The 17,320-nt window shown below is 37.0% G+C and overlaps 1 protein-coding gene across 1 annotated transcript in view; it reads right to left on the bottom strand.

Annotated features, from left to right (window-relative positions):
* KCNH7 (potassium voltage-gated channel subfamily H member 7) overlaps positions 1-17,320 on the bottom strand; it is a 78,429-nt gene that overhangs the window by 2,254 nt on the left and 58,855 nt on the right. Inside the window, exons 8-10 of the mRNA XM_073806958.1 lie at positions 14,912-15,175; positions 9,931-10,099; positions 2,455-2,647 (exon numbers count right to left, since the gene is read on the bottom strand). Coding sequence (XP_073663059.1) covers positions 2,455-2,647; positions 9,931-10,099; positions 14,912-15,175 — 626 coding nt within the window. The remainder of the gene's footprint in view (positions 1-2,454; positions 2,648-9,930; positions 10,100-14,911; positions 15,176-17,320) is intronic.

The following is a 17,320-nucleotide window of genomic DNA, read 5'->3' as shown; positions in this document are numbered from 1 at the left end:
ATATAAGTCAGAAGAAAGCTGTGGATATCAGTTTGCGTCTGTAGCACTTTAGCAGTTCTGAAGAAGAATCCCTCCCACCCCACCCCCGCCACCAAAGAAAAAGAAAAATTAGAGAAACTTGTTTCTGAGCATTCAAGGAAACATGCCAGTGGAAAATATTTTAGGGAGTTTGTGAATTCAGTTAGAGACAGAATTTTAAATAGAAAGGCCTTTTTGTCCTCATTAAAGCTGGCCTATATTCATGTATTTGGAGACGGTTTCCTCTACTGTCAGAGATTTATAACTCTAAAACTATATATTTTTTAGCGTGCAGGAATGAATGTAATTTACTATGAACATCTCAATCCAGAAGGGTATCTGTCCTCAAAAGTGACAAGGTTCCCTATCTCCCCCTTGAACTTCCATGAGTTGAGGATCATCTGAGTTGCATCCATGAACAATTTTATCCTTTGCTTTCTTATTTGCTTGGAAGGCATTTTCGTAACAAAGTATGGGTTTAGTAAAAGCAGTAACTAGGAGTCTCCATGCAAGAGAAATTGGAGTTTCCTAACATGCACATGATTTAAAAAATAAAAATAAAAAATGAGGTGCCTTGAGATGCTGGCAGTTTTAACATTTGGAACAAAAGAGTTCATAGATATATTTACATCCTAACTGCTCAATTTTACCTTACAAGCTTCAATTTAGGAAAATATACAGTACTTTTGCATATAATGGTAACTTGTGAGCCCCTGAGTCAAGTAGAGAGGATTTAAATACAAAAAAGGAAATCAGCCATTAAAAGCACTTACATTGTATGTGGAATAAATAGTACAAAATGATTATTTCCCCGGAAGACCAGGATCAGAAACATGCCTATGAAGACCCAAGATTCCTACAGTGCTTAGGGATGAATCTGTCAAAGAAGGATGCCTAATTGGATGAAGGCAAGTTTTTCTTTGCCTCGGGGGGTGAAGCTCTAAAGAGAGATCACTGTCTTGTTTTAAAAGTGAAGTCAAGTTGTCTTCCGAAGCTGTGTTCAGATGCACCCCACTTGAGAGGGGTTCTTTGGATTTAAGTTTAGATTTTTCAAGGTCTAGAAATTCAGGACACTGATAGAAAGAAAAGAGAAGAAAACATGCTTTTATAATTCATTTGGATATATTTCTAAAATGACACTCATGAAATCTAAACATGTTTTCTTTTTCCGTAAATCTGTATTTGATTAGTGGTATTAACCAATCTTTCCCTCTCAAAGGTGGGTCAAGATACTGAAGGTCAGGTATCAGTTTAGATAATCCTATATAACCATTCCAAGATCTTTAATTTTACTTCGAAGCCATATCAGATTATTATTATTATTTTAAACACAATATTTCACATTGAGTTTTCCAGATGAGTTTTAATTCAAAATTCCCAACAAAACTGGGATCAAAAAGGTGGGTCATTGGGTGAGTACATTTGGAGAACAAGGAGAAAGAAAAAAGAAAGGAAGGAAAATCACCCACCCCTTGGCAGAAAATATTATCTAAATCCACTGAAAGCAAAAAACAAAGTACATGGTTTTGCATGTTTCCCAGCCATTCAAAACTCGAGATAAATTATGCTTTCATATTTTAGAAAAATTGCATTATTTTCCTTCAGTCACATTACCTCGTGCTATTAATATAGTTTCATTCCCCAGAGCATTCTGCACTCAATTCCCAAACTTCTAAAAAAGTTTTTACAAGATAGTTCTGTAAATTCTTATTTAAATCATTGTTCTTAGGTCCAGTTTGGCCACAGTGTTTAAGTAATTAAGAATGATTCCCAAAATAGAATTCCAAAGGAGTTGGACTTTTCATATTAACATAATTCAAAGGGTTCCTCACAGGACTTCAGAGGAAAGATAAGGACACTAACATTCCTCTTACCATCACCAAGGTGAGAAAAGTTTAGAGCTCACTGGTGATGGGCAGGGCACAGATGTGGTTACTAGTCTGATTACACTTGGATCTCAGGTCTTGCTATTGCTTGTTATTGCTGCTATTTCTCTGCCCCTTCCTTCCTGAGACCCTGCTCAAGGGTGCCTCTTGTCACTAGAGCAAATTACAAACCTTTTTTTGAAACATTTTTTGGACCCAGGGCTAATCCTTAGCTTTCAAAGCTCTACCATGTATAAACTTAAGTAGATTGATATTTGAAAAAAAGCTTTTTCTTTAAAAAAAAAAAAAATACTAGTGTTTTAAGATCATTCTTCTAGGTCCATTGTTCCCAAAGTTTAAATGAGCAAAAGAATCGGGGGTGAAGGTCGGGGTTGGGGAGCTTGTTTAAGATGGAGATTACAGGGCTCATTCCCAGATGTTCTAGTTGAGGAAAAACAGAGATGGGGATGAGAATCTGTATTTTCCACTGCAGCCCAGGTGATTCTGATTCAGGTGGTCCCTGGAAACACACTTGGAGAGACACTCTTGGTTATATGCTATCTATACTCACTTGTGAGGAAGGACTGAAACTTCGATCCGTCTTGATGGATGCTACCGGATGACTGGTTCTCATCAGGTGGATGACGGGTCTCTGATACTCTGTTCCTGTAGTTACCATACTGTAGGCTGGGGGGACCACAGTGGTTTGTTTCTGCAGCAGCTGTAAGATGGTCTGGACGTCTGCAGTCATTTGGGATTCAAGTCTGCAGGACAGACAGAAATGGGGGAAGACAGTCCTAAAACTGTCCAGGATTGCAAAGCATTTGAGAAAATTGCAGCAACACCAAAGAACAGAATTACGGCCCTGCTTTAAACAAGAAGGACAGGAGAGGGAGCACGGAGATGCTCACTTTCTATATCCCACTAATGGCTCTGATAAAGATCGTTGCTTTCCTGTTCATTGATCTTAACAAAGAAACAGCTGACTGAAGAGGCTACATTTTCACAGTGTACATTGTATTGCATTTTTACAATTAAGCTTTATAGATTTCAAAATGTAAAACGCATTCAGAATCCATTTTTAATCAGTCATTCTCTGTGCTTTTTATCAGGTTTTGGTCAGTTTCTTGTGAATATTTTATTTATTGTTTAAAAAGATTTCATAGCACATTTCTCTTATAGCTGCAACAAGTGGATAATTTCTTATGTGTTCCAAATTTATATTATCTATATTTTACTTTACCTCTCTCCTATAAACATCAAATATTGTATATCATTCATTGTATTCTTTCCTTAATGTTAAGTACTGTCAAATGCTAAATTCCTTTCCCATCTACAGTTTGGAACCTTTGGTAATTAAGAAACAGACCAAACATAAAAGTTCACTTGCTTCTGTAACCCATCTGGTTTGCAAAATACCAGTCTGATCATTTTTTATCCCTAAAGCTCACAAGTAGCCTACTGGCCTGTTAATTTCATTCTCACTTTAAATTAAAATTCAAGGGAAAGACAGCAAAATACAATGGATCTGATTCCCCTCCTTTGCATGTGTTAACAGTATTAAAAAAGGATTTTGTGGGTATAAGAACAGAAAATTTGGACCATATGCCTCTTTAGAAAACTTTTCTTTTAACTCTTTACTTATTTGTGCTTACTATTTTGTTTCAATGAAAAATACAAGGAAAAGGTAAATCTTACCAAAAATTTAAAATCATAGACTTATTTTGCTCAGTTACATACATGCTGCATTTGTGAAATTCAAAGTGGAGAGAACTTAGCCTTTGATTTGAGAGAGAAGAGAATAAACCTGGACAACATGAGAAAAAATCATTTTTTTCCTTTTAGTTTTTAACATTGACACTACAAACCTTCCTTCTGAGAATCATGATAACACATGATTTGTGCAGGTTTTCTATATTTGGTATATATAGCCATATAGCTTAGCGTCTTCTAAACAAATAGCTATAAATTATACATGATTGTGCCTTGCAAATGTCAAAACCACACACTGAAAAAGAAAATTTGAATTATCAACTAGTTTATGTATCTATTTGTTACCCATTGTTCCGATCTAATATTTTTATGGTGCCAGCTAAACAGAGGAGACTCGTTATTTTATTATGCATCAATTTTTTCTTTCACACTTCAAGGTACAGCACAAATTTTTATCTGCACCCCCAAATCTTCCCTTATTCAGAATTAATTTCTCTCTCCTCTGAGCCCCCAAGGAAAATTCTACATCCATTGTAAATATTTCTGTATGAATTTATCCCATCATTAACAGCATTGAATATTTAGGGAGTGGCTTACACATTACATGTAAAAGGCTTTGGGCGTGGGGAGTGGAATAATGAAAGCTTCATCAACAAATGGGATTCAAGACACAATAGAGAGTCAAAAATTATGATAACGATTTTGAGTCCTCACAAAACCTTTGTCAAACAGCAGGGGTCTCCAAGAAACAGGATCTCTGTCTCAGATTCTATCTATTTGAATAGTGTCGATGAGGGAAAAACCTATTGGAAGTGTGTAATAGCAACAGGCTACCCTGAGTGGGATTCCCGAACACAAGACCATCACATGCTGGTGCAGGGTGAGAACAAGACTGTGTCAACATGACTTAGCTAAGACAGCAGACAACCTCTGTCAACATGACTTAGTTGTTCCAGGAAAACTCTGCCTGGGAAAAATAAGTCTAAGGGAATAAATAACTTTACTCCTTCAGGAAATTTCTATAGATTAACTCACTGGAGACTGCAATCTGCTCTTTTGAACAAATAAACTTGCTTAATCAAACAAATTTTATTTATCCATACTTGCTTCAAGGTCCTCATTTCACTGTGTCCATCAATTCTGAACCATTATATTATGAACTTTGCCCAGATCCACTCAGTTTCCCACCTTGAAAGGCCCAGGCTCCAAAATCCTATAAATATCCTACTTCTTACTTCCCCTTCTGAGATAACACTTCAGACTCTGTCCAGGTGGTGGTCTCTCTTCCTGCAGTGACTTTGAACCAAACCTTAGTTTGGTTTTATTAACCAGTAATCTGATATTTTGGGTAGTTCAATGCAATGGATTCAATGTTTATGTTGAAATGCTAATGGTGAAATCCTAACCCCCCATGTGATGGTATTAAGAGGTGTGGCCTGTGGGATTTAATTAGGTCATGAGGGTAGAGCCCTCATGAATGGCATTAGTGCCTCATAAACCAGAGCCCCAAAGAGCTCCCTTCCTTCTTCTACCATGTGAGGACAGAGTGAGAAGTCAGCCATCTATGAACCAGGAAGCTGGCTCTCAGTAGATACTAAATCTCCCAGCAGTTTGATCTTGAATTTTCCAGTCTGCAGAACTGAGAAATAAATATCTGTTGTTTATAAACCACCCAGTCTATTGTATTTTTGTTATAGCAGCCCAAACAGACCAAAACATTCAACAAAGAAGAGCTTTCGTGAGGAATTTCTTTACCATGCATAGGTTGTATTTTCATGTTTCATGGCTAGGGTCTATCAGCTTAATTGGAATGGACTCTTCTAATGACACAAGTAATCTGCTCTACTCTGGAAGAATTACAGAGAATTTAGAAAAAGTCCAGCTTTGTCTTTAAAACAGAAAAGAATAACTCAATTTTATAACTTTTTTTTTTGTCAGTGAAGGCATATGCCACTCCAAAACAAGCCACTTTGGCATATTGATTCTTTTGAGCTGTAGCCACTTGGAGAACAGCAAGTGTGGGGAAAAGCTTTCTCTGAACTTCCCTTATCTGCCTAAAGGCAGATCTTCCAGAAGGAACTCAGTTGTCATAAATCCCCTCCCTGGGAGTTTCAACAACCAGGGAAGATCGACTTTTGTCACAGAAGAGGCATCACACTGAGACAAACTTTGTCACAAACTGTCATACCTCCCATCTATTCTTCTAAGGACCCATTCACCTTCCTAATGATCATTCATTCTCCTCTAAGAGACCTACATCCCCCAGCCCCTTTCCCTATTAAGATGGTATTTAATCTTCAGTTCTAAGACACCTCAGGGAGTTACTAATTTTCCCTTGAGTATCTCCCATGTGTACGTGAGGTACACAAGTTAATAAATTTATGTTTGTTTTTTCCTTATTAATCTGTCTTTTATTATAGGGGTTTCAGCCAAGAACGCAGAAAGGTAGAGGAAAATTTATTTTTCTTCCCCTACATCAGCATAGCTATACAGCTGTGTAAAATGAATGTATTCATTCACTTATGCAAAGACCCACAGTGTACCAGGCACAGAGTTCTGCAAGGGATGGAATCCTCACTGAAAGCTTTTACATCCTCTAGGGCCTCGCTATGCAAAGCATGGTCAAATCTGGGAGCTTGTTAGAATGTGGAATCTCTGCCGATTCCAGACCTAGACTTAGAATCTACCTTTTAACAAGATCCCCAGGTGATTCGAAAGCACATTAAAGTTTGAGAAGCACTGCTTTAGGATCAACAATTAGTGATTTCCCGATATAGGTATATCTGTAGGCATAATACATAAATATGTAAGAACATTTCTTAGGTAAACTTTTAACCCTGCATATAGTTTAATTGGCCATTAAAGCAGAAAAGCAGCAGCGGCCAGGACGATTCAAGATGGACCATTTATATTTGTTTTTATTGCACTGTGTACTTAATATGTGTATTTGGGCGAAACAAATGGGATAGAATTCACAGTTCTACTACATTTGAACAGAATACTGAGGCTAAACAGAGCAGACCCAACTCTAGAAAGAGTCCCAGGATTCTTACCCTGCAAAGTTGAAGTCTAAATTGAGCTCCCCTTTTCAAACGTGTTTTCTATACTTTTGCCTTCTAGAGTAAACTGGAGGTAAGAGGTTCTTGGAGATGGCAGTGCAGTAAAAATGCAATGTTTTGGATTTTAAACCCAAAAGAGGCTAAGGTGAGTCAGGCAATAAAATGTTTGTGACAATTTCAGAGCTAAATAGGAAGAAGTTAGTCAAAGAAAATAATTATGTTAAAAAACATACAGATGCTAGGACATGTCAAAAAAGATTTAGTTGCAGTTTGGCTGTGAAAAAAAGTATCATAAAAAATTCATTCTAAAACTAATGTAATAAAGTAATAAGAATTATTAGTATTAAAGTATGGTTACTAGCCAAATGGGTCCTGGATGTATATGCCCTTAAAAGTTTACACTTTCAGCCCCAGGACACATTAAAGGCAAGTATTTTCAGTAATCTTTGATTTACACTAGCAGCAATGATTGGTATCCATGATGAGGCAACAAGGGAACCTTAAAAATCTCAATTTTCATCCAGAAGAAAGGTCCAAATCAGGAAACACAGAAACATATGAAAAGCAAGAGAACATACTCAGACAAACATCAATAATAGAAGTTAAGTTCATTGTTAATCATATTTTACTGGGGCTTCCCTGGTGGTCCAGTGGTAAAGAATCCGCCTTCCAATGCAGGGGACATGGGTTCGATCCCTGGTCGGGCGATTAAGATCCCACATGCTGCGGGGCAAGTAAGCCCATGCGCCACAACTACTGAGCCCACACGCCCTGGAGCCCTCATGCCACAACTAGAGAGAGAAAACCCGCATGCCACAACTAGAGAGAAGCCCGTGCACTGAATCGAAGACCAGATGCAGCCAGAAAAAAATAATCATATTTTACCTAATTACAGCACTTTCTATTTTGTAGCATATACACTCTCCACATGTATTACCTTAGTCTTTACAACAGTAATGCAGGTCAGTATAGGTCAAAGAAAGAAACTGAGGCTGGAGAAATTTAAATGACCTGACCTAGTCATCCTATTAGTAGTTAAGTAGAAGAGTTACGACTTTATCTAGGCTAACCAATTGCAAGTGCTGTGCGAGTATCATGCTGAAGAAATCACTGCTGTCCCTGTCATTAATGCATTCATTCAGTAATTTTCCCATTTACTCCAGGAATTGAATGCATACCATATGTTTCACAATAAAGGAATGGGCAGGAATCAAGGAAGTTAAAGTTCAGAGATCACCCTTTTATCAATTCTTTTGTGTGTACAGTGTATATTTTGACATATGTTATGGCTAAAAGATCAATGTAGCTTGGTATAAATAGCAGGGAGAGATAGTAAATGTACTAATTAACTAAATATGCTTCTCTGAGCAATAAGTATGATCGTGTCAAGTTCTTAAACCTTAATTAGGAATTACTGACTCTAAGTAAATGATAGTTTGTTTTAATTTTCTCAGATAAGTTTCAATTTTACAAGACTTTCATTTGGCACTTGAGAATGGGATATAGACCTCAGTTTTTTAACTTTTAAACTTTGATTAAATTGCATGAAAACAAAAAATACAAAATTAAATCTTTAATTCATATAGTATTGTCATACTTCTGTTTGAATTAAGGCATACAAATTTATTTCAATTTACAAATTTGTAGGTTTTCTGATTCCTTTTGTCTGCTTTAATTGCTAATTCATCTTTCATGGTAATGTATGTGTGTGTGCATACATGTTTATGTTTACTGTATTGTCTGACACTGTTCAATTCGGGCATAAAGATTTAAAAAAGCGATAAAACTACAAGCAGCATTGATGAAACACAGAAGAAAAATTAAGCATAGATAGCTAGCTTATGTAGTATAAACAAAACTCATAGAATGTGGTAAGTATAGAGAACAAGAAAGCAAGTAGCTTGTTACACATTGGCAGAATTCATAAGATGCATTAAATACACACAGCATGGTAGCAACCTGCAAGACATCCCAAAGATAGAATCGAAATATGATGTAACAAACCAGAGCATGGCTTATACATGGAAGGAGATGGAAAGAACAAATTATTCTCCTGTCACCTCTGGGTAGATGACTGCCACCCCCAAGTTTGGTCACCCACTGGTGACACACACACAGTATAATCTCCTTCTGACGCCTCACGGTTTTTACCTATAAAGACCAATAAAACACATGGCTGTTCGGCAGGCTAACTGAAATGCCACAGCTGTGGCCAGGTGTACTTGGCCTTACATGTCTGTGATAGAGCAAGTGTGTCATTGGCACTGGGGAATTATTTTTATCTGTGGACCCCTTTTGTGCAAACCTAAACTCTGGTCCTCATAACCACACCTTCAGCCTGGAAGGCTGATGAGGTATATATATATATATATAATTGCATAAATCAGGATACAGGTTGTATGGTTCTTTTACCAGGATTGCACTTATTAGAAATGTGTTAATTACCCCATCTGGAGCCCCTCATCACTCACTGCGTGTTTTAAATGGATTTAGTAAATCCTGTGATTTGAACATTTTAGTTTAATCCATGCAGTTTTCGGTCTGTGACTACTGGAATACCTTGCCCAGTGATGTCCTGGAAACTACCTTGAATCGAGGTCACTTTCCACATGTAACACAACTAAAGCAATATCATGCTTATACATCTATTTTTTTTTCCCTGAATGTCATTGATCAGTTCAATTTTAAGGAATCCATGTAGATTTGGGTTAAGGGGTTCCATCCTTCCTAAAACCAAAATTTCTTCTTTATCTTAAAAGGTTAGAGATCAAAGATGGAGGGAAAATGGAGAGGATCTGGGTTCTTAACTCAATCACATTTTTGACAAGTTGGCTGAAAAACTAAATGTTTAAATCATTTTGTCAATATTCTTAAAAAAATACCATACCACATAACTAAGTTACCATGAACAGCCAAAAAGTGCAAAAGGAGGATTGAAAGAGGAAGGGTGTTAGTCAACAAACTAAATATGAATTATTTTGAGGGGATAAAAAAGGTTTCTTAGGCAGCCAATGCTGATGATATATACTAATTTTATGACAAGTAAAGAAAAAATAGGATTCATGCTGCCAAAAGTGTGAAGCGTTCTAAGTAAATACTCTTTGAAAAACAGATTAATAATTCTGTCAACTTGTAGTCTTCTTTTAAATAAGTAAGTGTATAAAGAAGTGTATATGCCATCTATGGTAGGACGAATTTGCTATTTACAAAGAGTAAGGCTAGACCCAGCTAAGGGCTTGGATTATGTTTTCCCTTTGCCTAGCTATTGCTTATACCTGTTAAGCTGTTCTTGGAGCAGATCTAATCTTTGCTCCACTTCTCCGTAGGCGAGGTCACTTTCGGTTTCAGAGATGCCCCAGGCAGCTCGCGGAAGCGCTGAGGGACTAGACTCATCAGCCTGAGTTCCGGCAGTCTCTCTTTCCCAGCTTCTGGTGTCAGCGATATCTGTGGGAAACGGCAAGATGGATGTCAACTTCTTTGGGTGCCCATTGGTAGCTCCAGAGACATCCGCAATACAAGCAGGAAGGGATCTTGGAGTTTAACGGGAAGACAGAGAACCAGAGTGACTCAGGGACCTGTCCAGGGGCCACAACCAGTTGGTAGCTGAATCTCATCCACCCCGATCCTGTCTGCCACTTCCCACACCCATTTCCATACAAATAAAAACATACAGCCAGTTATGAGTCTTGAATACAATTTTGTCTTCTTTCTATTTTGTGCTAAGAGGAAAACATGGATGGTCAACCCCGAGCTCCGGTTAGAGAGCAATGACGTTGTGCTTTTACATTTGGGAAGAAACAGCACCATTTGTATGTACTGCCGCACCTCAGGTTGAAGATGTTAGGGCTCTTTCACCCAGAATAATGTGCATACTTCATGATTCAGAGGGGGCTCAAGAAGAGACAGCCATGGGGAAGTGAGGATGTTCAGAGGGATTCCCTTAGGCCAACCCAACTCCAAGTAGAGCCAAGGAACCATGAGCCATTAAAGATGGGAAGAGTCCTAAAGTCTCTAGTCCTATGACATTATTTCATGTTTTTATGTTTCCTTGTATCTCCTTCTGCACTGTCCTTTAACGTATTCTGTCCATTAATTTCCAATATTTTTTCTGGGGACTCTTCTATTTAGAATATTTTTATGCTGCTATACTTTAAAACATATTGTTTATCTGTTCAAGTCCACTTTTCAGATGGTCCTCATGTCTGTTATGTTCCAGACACTCTGCTAAACATGGGGGAGTTAGAGATGAAGAAAACATAGGCCCTGCCCTTGAAGAATTCAGTCTAGCAAGGTTTTAATCATTTTCCTCACGGAGATTCATTTTCTGAGCCTCATTTAATTTACCGTTTCTCCTACAATCTGTATTTGCAAGTTGTCAATATTTGAGGGCAAATATAATATCTTACTTTCCCTCTCAGTCCTGCCATAAACGTTTGATGGCTTTTGCTACGCTTTCTTCCCCTCTACATTTCACGCATATAGAGAAGTACTTAGAATGATTAAAAGGCTGGGAAATAAAACCCAGGAAAAAATACCAGTGGAGTTGGGAGTTTATTTCAGAGATAAAGAAGGAGCATCTTTTCCTCACTGGGAGGGCTGGTGGGAGGAAAATACTGTCTAGAACTGGTCTTCATTTTTACGTGGAAATAGACTTGAATAACAAAAAGTGATTTTGCTTTGATAGAAAGCCTTTTTTTTCCCCCTTTGGACAAGTAGTTATGATTCAACACTGACAAAAGTATGTAAAATTAAGGAATTTATATCCTTGGCTATTTTAAAAATTGGATAGAAAGTAACTGATTTGGGGAGGGTTAGCTATGATTCTAGAAACAAGGAACAGGATTTGTAGGACTTCCTTCCTACGGTTTCTCCAAAAGTACAGTCAGATAGCTCAAAAGCACCTCCTATCCTCCAGCAGCAGACACAATTTCTATATCTTTTCTTCATGGTTTTTCTATCACTATACTTTTATCACTGAATACACAGACATATCCACTGAGGTGCCTACAATTTTGGCTTCAGATGGGTGAAGCTCTAACAAAGGGATTAGCATATCCAAAGACAGTATTAGAAAAATATAAGGTCAGGGTTCCCTGTACTACTGAAATGGCTAACAGACCTCAGAGAGCTTGCTATGAATTCCAGAACAGTTCTTTGTGATTAAGGCTTCCTTAGACTATGGAAGGCTGGTGTTTTGTTCTTTTTAAAGTGACAATATATAATTACCCTTGATACTTAATCAAACACAACAAATGAAAATGAACATCAAAAAATGATAATGCTGAACTTTTAAGTGCAGTAATACATCAGCAGATTTTCACTGAAAAGTATGATTTATTATTCACAGACATGTGACTCTATTTAAAAGGCAAAACAATAATATGATGTCTTAGTACACTAGGTTTTCAATTTTGGAGAATTAATGCCAAACAAATATTCAGAACACACATACTAATGGTCAGATGATGCCAGTGTTTCTCCCTGTCTAGCCTCTTGCTAGACAATAAAACAAAAACAGTAAAAACTGATAGGATGGAAGTTACATATTATGCTCAGAAGTTTTGTGCTGAGAATGCTTAGAGAATTTCCACTTATGCCTAATAGCTCTCATTCTCAAATCATATATAATAAACTGATTTTTAAATAACAGTGGTGAATCACATGCAATAAATTATGTAGGATTCTATTTTTTCTTCAGTGCTCAAGAACAAAACCTGATAATCTTCTCTTAACAAAAAAGAATAACTGTAAACTATTGGGTAAAGTCTTCCTTGATGATAATTTACTCTTTTATTAAAATCAGTAATGTGTGATTAGCTTATTTTAACAGCAATATGAAAGAAAAAAGGAGTTCAAAGGGGAAATCCTGCTTAGTAGTCTTAATCAAAATGAACATCCTTGTAGATACTTTCTAAATATAGCTCAGAAAAAATCTGCACTTGGTTGCCTTGGAAAATGTTGCTATAGTTGCAAGACACATTTCTAGAAATGGATGAACAGAAAGTAAACTTTCACTTTGCTCTGGGTACACAATTTTCCTACAGTCAACTTTTGACCTCAATCTAAGTAGGATCAGAGTCCATTTAGTTTAATTTTTTCTTTTCAGTTTTGTCTAAAGGTGCTCCTCTGTTGGATTCAGCATGACAAATGCTAGAAATGTAAGTGGCATTTCCATTGATGATAAAACTAAAATTTGTGGGGATTTAGGAGCTCAAGCTGCAGCAGTTCCAGCTACACCCTACATCTTATTCAAACCCTTTAACATTGCACAGTATCTCACCTTAGAAAATCACTAGGGAATGAAATTTGCAGTGAATAAAGTTTTAGAATTCTCCATCGGTTGATCGTATTGATTATCCAGGTTAACCATGTGTCACACTGATAGACTCTATAACAACATCAATCATGCTTATTCAATTGACATGAGTATTTAACTATGAATTGTAAAGGTAATTATTTATTTGAATAGGGATCGCATTGTAAACTTTTGAAAATTAAAATTTTAGATAGGTAGATATTAAAATGATCTGTTAGAGTACTATCTTTTATTGTGCATGTAGAATAGCTAATTAAAAATAATTGGAAGAAGTGGCAAAGCAAAATATAAGATGAAGGGCATGAGAATTCACCATCAGCGAGAGTCATTATAAAGTCAAATCAAATCCCCAAAATGTATCATTAACGACTTGTCACTTGAGACTTTAAAACGCAAGAGGAAAACAACAAAAAGTATTTTGAAAAATGTCAGGCCCACGTTATGCTGACTCTTGGAAATAGTAGGATGGTTCAGCAAGTTCTTCAGAACTTCTGCCTTCCATGATACAACCTGTTTCAATTTTTAGTACTTCCCAGAATCCGTTTTCATAAATAACTAAAACGGGACGTTTGGTAATCACATCTAATATTCCATTCTTCCACTGATAAATGAGGTACTATTTTCATCCACTTCATCAAGATTTTAGATTGTCCAGAGAAAATCTGCATATATTCTTAGCTTACTTCAACTTGGGGTCATGGCAAAAGCTGATTTGATAATATAGGGAAAGTAACTCAGGAAAAATGTAAAGCCTAAACATCCTAGATTCAATAAAACTTTTGTTGTCAGATATAGTCACTTCGAATAATGGTGACAATGACAGGTAATATTTACTTACTCTGTGTCATAATTTTGTATCATGCCAGGTCAAGAACATCCTATTTTTCCTTCATTTCTGTTATATTCTTTTGATTTTTTTGCTACACCTTCTTCATCTCTACATTTTTATATATCTAGGAATATGTTCAATGATTAAAGGGTTAGAAAAGAAAAGCTGTGAGAAAATACTAAGCAGAGTTGGGGATTTTATCTCAGAGAAAGTAATTTATGCATGTTCTCTTGTTTAGTAATCACAACAGACCAGTTGGTTAGAAGATATTATTCCTATTCTGAAGATGTGCAAACTGAGTCTTAGTGGGGTCTGTCAAATCACTTACTGAAAGACGTAAAGGGAGTAAGTCACAGAGTTGAACTTGGAACCCAAGCAGCCTGCCTGTACCTGTTCTTGCACCCACTTAGCAAGATTTAACAAGATCCGTATATCTAGCTCCTGATGAGAAGTTAATTGTTCTTTCATGTGACTGTCCTCAAGTTTTCCTGAGTTTTCCACCCTTTAGCATCTAATCTGGATATACTGATTAAGCACAATTACCCAGTTCATGCATATTTTCTACAACAAAACCCATATATTTGGGTATCCCTTTTAAACAAATGTGTTCAACTGAGTTGGATCTAAAAGCATACTTTATTTAGGAGCATTTCTCCCCATTTTCTCATAATTCTCAGTAAACTGAAATTCTTTTTGGTATTTATTGCATTTTTATTGCATTGGTCTTTCATGCTATAAAAAAAAACAGGTTTGGGGGTGAGGAATGGATACAGAAGATACATACAAGATTCAATGGGCTTGCTCTCTTCAAATACTCATCGATCCCCTCTCCCCACGGAGTCACTACAACAGACATTCCTACAATGTTCTATGTGGCATTATGTTAAGTCTGCCTGGCCACACAGACCCTCCTATGCTATAATTGGGAATAATGACCACTATTCCAGAACCCTGAAAACACTTTGTAGATGATCTAAGGTTTGATCTTTGCAAATATATCACAAAATTGCAGATTAGATTAATGTGCGGTATGGTTCTTCATTTGTGCGAAGTCACCATTTTGTGATTAGTCCTGAGGAAAGACAACGAGATTCTGGAGAAACTTGATTACCTTTGCAAGAGTGACTTCTTTTATCTATGGGAATTCTTCCTGAGGTGGGTACTGTTTCTTCAAGATCAAGTCCAGTTACTTTCCCTATTCCTGGAGGAGAATCTACAATTCCTGAGAAGAGAGGCTTTTGTTCATCGTCAATAGAGGAGATGAAAGATGAAGATCTGCTTTTTTTCTCTTCAAAGTGTTTCTTGGACCTCTGATAATGTCTTATGGTATCTACAGAGTCTTCGGGATCATTTGTAGTGCTTCCTTTGCCAAAATCTATCAAAGAAAAGTTATTTTATAGAAGAGAATCAAATGTGAGACTCTATGCCTACTGCACTATCTAGTGCTACATAAACTATCTTTGTCATAGTGATTTTTTTTGGAATAACTTTAACATAGATTTTTTTTAAACTGCCAGAAAAGTTGTTCTTTCTCTTTTTCCTACTGAGAATGGAACTACTTAAGAAGACTTTTTTTTTTCATAATTCACAGGACATTAGATTATCTTAATGAGATACGCTATTCGTTCCAAAATTAAAAGAATATCTGTGGTAGTAATAGCATTTATATCTCTGAAAAAAAAACTTTAGGATAACTTAGACCTTATTTATACATGCTCAACAGTCATTTGTATTCTTAAAATATGGTGTACTATTTCTTGAAGGAAATGAAAAAGTGAAGAAAAATGTGTCCCAATTCTAAAATGTCACCGCTATGCAGCTTACTGTTTGTTTGTTTTTAACCTTCATGCCCTCTCATCTGTGGTGGTCATTCCACATTGTGAAGGTCAAAACCGGAAGCCTCCTTCTGGTACAGGCTGGCAGGCTGAACTTCAACCCTAGTTCAATGCATGTAATGGCCTTGACATTCCAGGCAGTTTGGTTGTGCAGGATATTGCAAAGAATATAAAGCTTAAATACAGTAATTAAGGTAGGTTTACCTAATTACATTAAAGCCAGTAGTGCATATTAGCTGCTTTATACTGAAATGTCAGGATAATTTCAGCCTTGCAGGTTGTGTTAGAACATATTTCAGCAGGAAAAACTCCAAGAGACAAAACCCAGAACTTGTTCCCATTAGTGTCCTGGGGAGACAGTATAATTCTCCATCTGGTTACTGCTAATAACTAACCCACATACTCCAGAAGGTATATCATTTTCTAGAGAAATGTTTAAGACGGTGTCTCCATCTATTCTCCGCCTGGTTGTGCTTACTTTGTTATTTATAGAAGGCCAAATGAACTGATTTAAGGCCACTCCAGAGAAACTTCCAACTGTTTTTTAAAATTCCCATATGGCACAGAAATTAAACAGAGATCTTTTTCTTTTATTTAAAAAAATCATAATTTAAAATATGAGAAGCTAGAAAGCAGCCCAAGGTAAAAATGGATAGAGTTTAAAAACCAGTTCATGGGGCTTCCCTGGTGGCGCAGTGGTTGAGAGTCCGCCTGCCGATGCAGGGGACAGGGGTTCGTGCCCCGGTCTGGGAAGATCCCACATGCCGCGGAGCGGCTGGGCCCGTGAGCCATGGCCACTGAGCCTGCGCATCCGGAGCCTGTGCTCCGCAACGTGAGAGGCCACAACAGTGAGAGGCCCGCATACCACAAAAACAACAACAACAACAACAAAAAAAAACAGTTCATGTGAAATGGTTATTAAGGAGTTAGTTTACACCCTGCCAATTAAAGTTCAATGTAGTGCAAGCAGATTGCTTAATTTATTTTCTTTAAGATTCCCCACTTGCTCAGTGATTTCATCATTACTGAGACCACAGACCTTTCCAGTCTCAAGCATTGTTGACATCATTGATTACTCAGTATCACTTATATTTCTCTGCTCAACCACTAGTCTAGTTGCCTGTAAATCTCCAGATCAACTCTTCTTACACAAGCCCTTTCTCTCCAGTGTCACGGACACAGCCTTCCTTCATTCTTGTCATCTCTTCCTCTGTTTCCTTTGATTTTAACTTCTCCCCTCCTGAAAATCTGATCAACATTTCCCCACTTTATAAACATATCATTTCATTCCTCAAAAACTAAGTTTCCAATTTTATGCTAGTAAATGTGAAAAAAATTAGACACTTCACTTCTCTAAATTATACTCATACCTGCTTTGTGAACTGCATCAGTTTTGTTGCTCCTAAGTAAATTTTTGTGCAGTTTGGGCACCAATGGAATCTGAACCAACAAAGGCTTCTCATCTTCCCCAAAATGCTTTTCTTTTAAACACTTTCGTGGAATCTTTTCCAGCAGAATCAAATGTAAACTGAATTAACATCGAATTCATATGTCTCTGATATAAGTAAGGATAATGCTAACATGGATATTTGTAATGAATGGACATCACACATCATTAAATCACTTCGCCTGTTTGGCTTGAAAGACCTTGGGAGTTCTCTGTGGATTTGTAAATCCTCATACAC

Source organism: Tursiops truncatus, chromosome 7 (genome assembly GCF_011762595.2).
Source record: "Tursiops truncatus isolate mTurTru1 chromosome 7, mTurTru1.mat.Y, whole genome shotgun sequence".
Lineage (NCBI taxonomy): Eukaryota > Metazoa > Chordata > Mammalia > Artiodactyla > Delphinidae > Tursiops > Tursiops truncatus.
The sequence above is the reverse complement of the archived record's forward strand: the minus strand, read 5'-3'. Positions and strand labels throughout refer to the sequence as shown.